This window comes from Triticum aestivum, chromosome 1A (assembly GCF_018294505.1).
Source record: "Triticum aestivum cultivar Chinese Spring chromosome 1A, IWGSC CS RefSeq v2.1, whole genome shotgun sequence".
Lineage (NCBI taxonomy): Eukaryota > Viridiplantae > Streptophyta > Magnoliopsida > Poales > Poaceae > Triticum > Triticum aestivum.
The window spans coordinates 7337673-7345991 of record NC_057794.1 but is presented as its reverse complement, the minus strand read 5'-3'; the positions used below and the strand labels follow the sequence as shown (position 1 = coordinate 7345991).

General features: G+C 45.6%; 1 protein-coding gene across 4 annotated transcripts; it reads right to left on the bottom strand.

Moving 5' to 3' along the window:
• LOC123184843 (disease resistance protein Pik-2) lies at positions 1-6564 on the bottom strand. 4 transcript variants are annotated; one of them, XM_044596905.1, is made up of 5 exons: positions 6328-6564; positions 4800-5751; positions 2288-3902; positions 418-472; positions 1-38 (listed from the first exon to the last, which is right to left on the bottom strand). In XM_044596905.1, the coding sequence occupies exons 2-5, from the start codon at positions 5630-5632 to the stop codon at positions 7-9; spliced, it is 2535 nt and encodes an 844-aa protein (XP_044452840.1). In that variant the 5' UTR covers positions 5633-5751; positions 6328-6564; the 3' UTR covers positions 1-6. The 4 variants fall into 4 exon arrangements, with proteins under 4 accessions (XP_044452840.1, XP_044452848.1, XP_044452833.1 ...); XM_044596913.1 differs by lacking the exon at positions 418-472 and having other exon boundaries at positions 6328-6563; XM_044596898.1 differs by lacking the exon at positions 1-38 and having other exon boundaries at positions 49-472.
• Between the last annotated feature and the right edge of the window lie 1755 nt (positions 6565-8319).

Below are 8319 nucleotides of genomic sequence, written 5' to 3'. Positions count from 1 at the left end.
CTCAGGTTATTCCTCTTCTATGGACAGCTCTTCGGAACCTGCACCCACCAAACAACGCATTAGTTAGCTCCCGTACAAATGAATTAAGTGGTATCTTTTGATGTCTAGTTCATCTCTGTTATTTTTAAAATTCGTCAGAAGCATTGAAGTTCTTATGAATAATCATTTTGAATTCTGCACTAATCCATGCAACAGTCACGCTATGAGTAGAATAACTTAATCTACAAACCCTTAGTTTTACGTCATTTTGTACCGAAATTTGCGATATTTTCCTACACGGTAGTTCACAATCCAAGCATTTACAGCATCTTAATCAGGAATTTACTATATAGCTACCACTCTTATCAAAGCTATGAAATAATACACAATTATTCACTTAAACTGAATGCAATTCATTGAGAGGATTTGGTGCCATACAATGTTCCTTCATAAAAAATTCAAGCCAGTAACCTTCGGTAGACCCGAGGATCATCTGTGAAATAAAAGAGGAAATATCAGCAAGAAACATGTCTAGTGTTTTTAGTGTGTCTATATTTTCAGATTTTACTATATTCAATTATGCAGAATTCTCGTTTTCCCTCGCTCCATATCTCTACTACCTAAAAGAAACGTAAGGTTCCTTCTCCCCTCTTACGTCAGTTGTTTGGTCGACCACCCTGCCCCGTTTTTTCCTTCGCTTAATTAATCGCTCTCGTAAATCCTGTTTAGTTTCCTTTTTTTTCTTCATTGTAAAACCTACCACGCCTGATGTACCGCCCCACCCCCGCTCGATCTGATCTAGAGGAGGGGTTGCCTCCCGTCCCGTCCTTTTTTGCACCGCTCGTCGAAGGTGCCGAGAACAGCGAGGCGAGCGTCCGCCGTGCTTGGCGGTAGCGGCGCGGTCCATGTGCGAGGCGATTAGCGAGGCGACCCTGCAGCTGTGATCTGCTGGCCGGCTCGCCGAAGGACCAGTTTGATGCGTGCATGGCGTTTGTCCACCCTGTAGCCGTGGACGTAGATAGATTTGATTCGCCCGTGTTGGTCGCATCGCCGCCGAGTTGTGTGCGTTCCGTTTCCGTTTGTCATTGGGAATAAGGAGGGATTGAGCTGCGCCTTGTGATGCGAATAGTGCGGCACGACTCGTTTCCGTTTGTGGCACGAGGTCTCGCTCGGTTCAGCAGCACCAAGCATCTAGCGGCGGACTGGACAGCTGCAATCCTAGCCAGTACAGCCGGCGGCGGACTGCATGGCGCGTTTGGACGGCGATACAGCGGGATCAACTGCTAAACGTGATGCCCAGAGCAGCCTGCTCTCCCAACGCACACACCCCGGAGTGTGGCACAAGCGGCGGCGCGTTGCAAGCAATTGGGCTAGCAGTCAAACCAGCTAGCTAAAGAAAGTAGAAACAACCGGCGAGCAGTCAACCTGCTAACCAACTTGCAAAGGTACATTTTTGTTTCTGAATTATTGTGTTCGCGTTGTGGATTTTCCAAAAATATTCTTGTGAATTTTAATAGATCAAAGACATGGATTGCATATCATATAATTTATTAGTGTGTATATGCTATAGAGTTATGGACCACTTTGGATTTTGCATCATTATTTGCTCGAGTTCGTCCCACCTCAATTTTTAATTTAAGAAAATACATGCATTGCTCAAGTGTGATGTCAAACAAAAGGAGGATTAAGCCTAATGAAGTTTTTGATTGATTTAATTGTTAATAGCATGATCTGAATATACCCCCATGCATACATAACATTTTCCCGTTGCAACGCACGGGCACTGACCTAGTTGATTAATAAATTGGTAAAATGACCAAAAACATTTGTAATAACTTTGTACAAAATCAGCGACACTTATTTTTGGGTGGAGGCCGTATGCTATACGAAAGTTCAACAACACAACTTACATAAATTATAATAGAGCATTATATTATTCCCTCTGTTCCATAATTGTTGTCGTGGTTTTAGTTCAAAATTTGAATTAAAACCAGGACAAATTATGAAACGGAGGGTGTAACAAATGTTTTGTGGCGTACAACGGATGTTGGCCGCGCAAAGGATGGGCAACGGCTGCACTTGGGCGGTCTGGACGTCAAGGTGGGGCCCACGCGACGGTGCATGTCCCTGCCGCTCACCTTTGTGCTAGCAGACGGCGGCTGTGGTGGGGGCGGCTGTGTGGAGAGGGATTGGGTCATCGTACGGACACACACATCACGCACAGTTCCAGGAAGTAACTCTAATTAAGTTACTAACGTATTTAACTACTAAGCATGCTGCTTGCAAGGGTGAATCAGCTTGGAGTTACCTTCGCCGTCAGTGTGGGCTCGTTGGGATTAATATCAAGCTCTTTCTCAATTGCACCGATCAGCTCACCCTTAGTACCACCACCACAATCAAGCACATAGACATGCTCAAGTGAAGAGAGGTTCTCCAGCCCAAACTTCAAATCACCAAATTGGTCTTTTATTCCCTCAACATAAAATTCTAACTCCAGGATTTGGAGCTTTTGCAAGGTTCCTTGTGCAAACATGAAATCAATGAAGCCGCTACTCTTGATACTGAAACTTGTCAGAGACCGGAAGGGACAACCCTTGTCAATGACTATCCTTTTCTCTCTTACTTTTCCCCAATACACTATACGTATAGAGAGGTCACTCAGAGACGGTATGCTCCCAAGTATCTGGAGGTCTTCCTCTATCAGTTTAGTTAATCCAATTGCAAGGGAAGAGAGGGAGGGCAAGGTGGACATTGCTTTTAGAAGCAATGTTGAGACCATCCTATTACCCATGTCAACGAAAACCAGTTGTCTTAGCTGAACAAAGCTTGATGGAATTTTTTTCATTTTGGTGGACCTTATGTCTAGCAGTTGCAGAAGTTGTAGATTGTTCATCTCTTTCGGGATCTCAGTGATAGATGTCCCTTTTAGACTCAGATACCTCAGATGAAACAAATTGCAAATATCCTTCAAATGATGATTACCCACTTCAGTACAACCACTTAAATCCAATGCACGCAGGACAAGAAAACATGAAAGTGCCGACAGCAAACTGAGGTTTTTGTTGAACACAGTAAGTGACCTCACATGGGACAAGCTGCTCATGGTTGGCATTGGCTGGACATCCTCTTCATTACTGGTTTGGAGAGACAGTCGACGGATCTTACTTGGCACTGACCTGGTCTGCGGACCACCCAATGTTGCGAGAAAGTTCTCCTCATTTGACAACGAAGTGATAAGGTCAAGCACCATGTCGTGTACACGGACAGAGCTCGCCTTATTAGCAATATTGATATGCCTTGGTTGGACCAAGCTTTTGTTAATGAGCTCAGCAATGTAATCCTCTCCTACTTCATACAAGCTCTTCCCTTGCTCCTCATGAATGAATCCTTCGCCTATCCATTTCCATATCAACTGTTTGGTTTCAATATTATAATCCTCTGGATACAAACTTAGATACAGAAAACAAGTCTTCAGATTTGGAGGTAGGTCATAGTAACTGACATATAGTATCCTCCTCATCTCCATAAGGTCAGGATTATTTTCTAGCCCACAACCCATAGATTGGTACACCTTGTACCAATACGTATATGTATTTTCATGTTCCTTTTTACTAGCCAACATACTAGCCAGTGTAATGATAGCTAATGGTACTCCGCCACATTTCCTTAAAATGTTCTCACTTACTTCAGCCAACTGAATAGGAGGACGCTTGTCGCCAATTCCAAATATTATTTGATAGAATAATAGTCTTGAGTCACTGCTAGAAAGAGGTTTAAGCTGATAAACACCACCAACTTCTTTAGCAACATCCATAATGCGAGTTGTTGTGATTACTCTGCTATCACATTCATTCTCAATCAGAGCACATCTAATACTTCTCCACACAGATTTATTCCATAAGTCATCAACGACAATGAAGTACCTGCAAGGTATTACCAAAACCCGTGTATTAGTAAAGCTATTGTATACAAGTAAAAATCAGGAAACTGAGGCTAGTAAATAACGTAACCCTAAATTGCAGGGTTATGGGATTAAGTAGAAATTTGTAAACTGAAAACATAAACGGTAGAAAATAGAATTTGATCTAGTCCTAGTTTGGATGATCAGACTTAGTAGTTCATTCAAACCTGGTCAAAGCAAAGAATTTAGACCTATGGTTCAAGCAAATCAGGCGGATGATAAGAGGCTAGGGTTTCATGTGGCGCCTACCCTGGAGTACTGGAGGCAACTTCGTGGAATCCACTCACTAGTTTAGAGATATACTCGTCATAATATTATGATATTCTCAGTTGCTTGCCATGGATGTTAGGATAATAGTACAATAGCATTGGTGTTGCGTGGTTAGTGTAGACATATCTGCAGTATTAAGGGTGAGCATTACAATTGTACTGCAAATATTGAACCTACACCTATTTATTTAGATATAAGACTCCAATAGGTAGAAATATCTAAGAAAGTACATGATATACCGCAAGTATTATTTGATTACTCTAAAATTATTATATTATAAATGTTTGCTTAGGGACCATGTAGTTTTGATTACAAAATTAGTGCATTTAACTTCCAAATTTATTGTCCTTTTTCTTTCTAGCAGAATTAAAGTAGATCGACTCCACTTTTCATGATCTATTTGTTCTTGTTAGATATATTGTACAACAAATCTTGTTTTTGTACAAAGGGATTCGCTCAACAATCTGATCAAAGCTAGACACCAGGAGAAACATACAAGTACATGTATGTAACAGATAAAACTGCAGGAAGTACCCCTATCGGTCTACACATTAAGCACAAACTTCAACTGAAAAAAGATAGTACACACCTCTTGTTTCGGAGGAATTCTCTTATCTCATTTATGAGTTGTGTTTCGCTCCACGCTGACTCGTCCATGATGTTATTGTACTTTCCCTTGCCAAGTTGATGGAGTAAACTCTTGAAAAGCTTCTTCATGTCAGGATTAAGAGAGACGGAAACAAAAGCCCGACAATCGAAGTCCCCACGAAGCTTCTCATACACCACGTTAGCAATAGTCGTCTTCCCTAAGCCTCCAAAGCCAACAATAGAGATCATCTTCAGCTGTTTCTTAAACACCTCTTCTCCCTCCGTCAGCATCCTAACTATGTCAAGGCTCTTCTCTTTGGTGCCAATAAGCTCTGTCGCCTTTTTGAACAAGGCTAATTGGCGAAGGGTATCAGTACTTGTGCCTGTAGGCTTGGACACAACGCTGTCAACCTTGTATCTTTCACGCCTCTCACTGACCTCCTTGATGCGGCTCTTGATGTCTTTGATGTTCATGGCTATTTTGTGTCGGATCTTGCCCTTTGTCAGCATGTCCATGCTTCTGTGGATGAAACCCATAAAGCTGTGTGGCTTCTTTTGTTGCCGGCACTCAAGGTGCACCCGGAATTTGTCGATGCCATCTTCGATCTCATAGGACAGGTCCCTGACGTCCCTCGCCCAGAGCTTGACCTGGATGTCAGGCGGCTGATCCAAGGGTGCCTCTGAGATCTTGATGAGGGCAGCCTCCATGCTCTCCAGCTCTGCTTTGAGGAACTTGATCTCACCCCTGGTGCTCTTCTGCAGGTTGTACTCCTCCTTGAGCAGGTCGGCGAGCATGGGCAGAAGGGTGCTCATCGCCCCGGTCACGACCTCCATACTTCTTGCCTTGCCGAATCGAAAGAGCTCTATGATGTTTTGGTTGATAATCAACTGGGAGCTGCAATAGGATTGCTACCTCCGGGCTCCGTCAGCTTGTTCATCGGATGTCTTTATCTCTGTTTCAAAAATAAAAATAAAAATTGTGGATTTCCAAAATGGGAAGATATCAATTCAAACCAGATTTTGAAGATTTCAGCCCCCACAATACAGTTTTCAACATGGAGAAGTTTAACTTTCAGACATAATTTTTTTGCACAAGTTTGAAACTTTGAATCAACTAGATCCGACCAAGTTTGAACCTACTACATCACAGATTTCGACTAAACTAGATTTCGACTACTGTGTGTATTTAAATCTCTGTGCATGAGGAACGGGAAAGAAGAAGAAAAAAACTGGAAGAAGGATTCTACATGAAGCTAGCAACCCACGAGTGAATGCCAGCGTTAGGTTGCGGATTTGCATGGCAAGATCTTCCATGGATCTGCTCGCAGAAGGAAGAAAAGCAACTGTGAACTTGGATTTTGTCACGTGGAAAAAAGGAGCCAGATCTAGTCCACCTCCACCGCCGTTTCTTGGCCAGTGGTATATTTCAGAGTTCTACATGAAGCTAGCAATCCATGAGTGATGGTGGCACGAGCACGGCGGAAAGAACAGAGGACCTGCCGGGTCACGTGAGACAAGGCACCTCGTACCTGGTGGCGGCGGCCGTCGCAAGCGTGGCGTAGAGGGCAGGGCAGACAGCGCCGGGCGTGGAAGCAGCACCACCAGCCCGCGCCGGAGCGGCGGTCTGCTAGTGGTTGTTGCAGAGTGAGAGATCGGATCTCGGACAGGGAATGAGTGAGTGTGTAAACGAATGGGGTTCGGAAGAAGAGATAATAGTGGGGGAGAGAGACTCTGTCACAGTGTCACTTGCTTTTGCTGAGCGGGTCACATCGTTCACTCTTTAAAGACAGCACGATGTGTAAAGCAATCAAGGAGCTGCCGACATACATGCACATTCATTGGCTGTCGGCCAGCATCTGGCCCAGATGACCCCAATGCCCAAAGGGAAATGTTTGGGGCGGGGGCGCCGGCCGAACACTCGGCCGGTCATGCCGCGTCACACCCCCTTTTTAACCCTCCATGTGGGCATATGGTCCATCCCACCGCTTCACTTCATCTCTTATCCTTTCCCTCAGTTCAGCCCAACCACTCATTCCCCAATCCCTTTCCCCAATCTCTTAGTTTCAATCTCATCCCACCGCAACTACTGCTTGCCACCATGGCCAGCCATGCCACGGCAATCTTTCCCGGCGAGCTGCCCGACCACTCATTCCCCAATCCCTTCCCCAATCTCTCTAATTTCAATCTCATCCCACCGCAACCATTGCTTGCCACCATACCCAACCATGCCACGGCAATCTTCCCCGGCGAGTTGTCCTGCTGCAGTGCTCACGCAGCTCTCCCTCATCCATGGAAAGCGAGAGGGGCGGTGTGGTGGGGCGTGCATGGAGAGCGCCGACGGTCATGGGCACAGCTGGAACAGCCATGCGCGGTGACCGGACTACAGTCCATCGACACTACAAAAGCAGAAGCCGCCGGTGATGGACATGACACACTCCGATGCTGCAACCGGTCGGCTTTTTGCTGGAACCATGCCGTCGAAAAGCTAGAACCATTCCGGCGAAAAGCTGCAAGCAGCGTTGCCGGCGATGGAGATGACAGGCTTCAGTGCTGCAACCGGCCGGCCAAAAGCTGGAACTATGTCGGCCAAAAGCTGGAACCATGGCGGCAAAAAGTTTCAAGCAGTGTTGCTGGTGATGAAGATGAGGGCTCCGGTGCTACAACTGGTTGGCATTTTTTGCTGGAACCATGCCGGCGAAAAGCTAGAACCACGCCGACAAAAAGTTGCAACCAGCATTGCCGGTGATGGAGATGTTGGGCTACCATGTTTTTTGTTTGATGAAACCAGTGTATCAAACTTTTGTTACCATGGCCTTCGATTTTTGCTACCACCATCTTCGAATTTTGCTACAACCCTGTTTTTGATTTTTTGTTGGATCCATCTGGAACCACTTCAATTTTATTGTTACCGTAGTTTTGATTTGTGCTACCACCGTTGTTGATTTTTGCTACCATCCTACCTTTTGATTTGTTTTTGCTGGATCCATCTTCTTTTGCTTGGAACCAGTCCAAATTTGCTACCACCGTATTTTTTTGGCTTATCGCGTGCTGTATTTCACTCCATAGGCCTGCCACGCACTGACGAGGTGCACATCCCAAGGCCCAAACCAACGCCCACGATACCGGCCAGTCTGTGGCTCGGCCTCTGAAAATCCGCACCCGAGTTGAACCTCTTATAAGGGAGGATGTTTCCCCACATGTATGAGCAAGAGAACAAGAGGGACATTCACGCGCGCTCCTCCTCTGCCGCCCGCCTCGCCACGACGCGCTGCGCCGCGCTGCGGGTTGCGCGAATGAGCCGAGCTGATGTCTAAATTTTTGCCACGCACTACGGGTATACGAAAGGTCACTCGGGAGCTGGAAAGTTTTTGTTGTAGTGGATACTGAATACGAACGCTGCACCATTCGGCTGCTGCCTGTTCGTTTCATCTCCCTTGTTCCCTTTAGCTCCCGGCACAGCCTCTCGCCTCCCTCTATTGTGCCTATAAAAGGGAGGTCGCTCCTCTCAGAGAGACGCACCA

Bases quoted from the DNA above. Each gene is read 5' to 3' on its own strand.
- LOC123184843 (XM_044596891.1), bottom strand. From the start codon at position 5,632: ATGGAGGTCGTGACCGGGGCGATGAGCACCCTTCTGCCCATGCTCGCC. The intron at 3,903-4,799 runs GTGTGTACTATC...AATACCTTGCAG, and splicing joins GAATTCCTCCGAAACAAGAG to GTACTTCATTGTCGTTGATG. The intron at 2,154-2,287 runs GTAACTCCAAGC...CTCTCCACACAG, and splicing joins AGCCCACACTGACGGCGAAG to CCGCCCCCACCACAGCCGCC.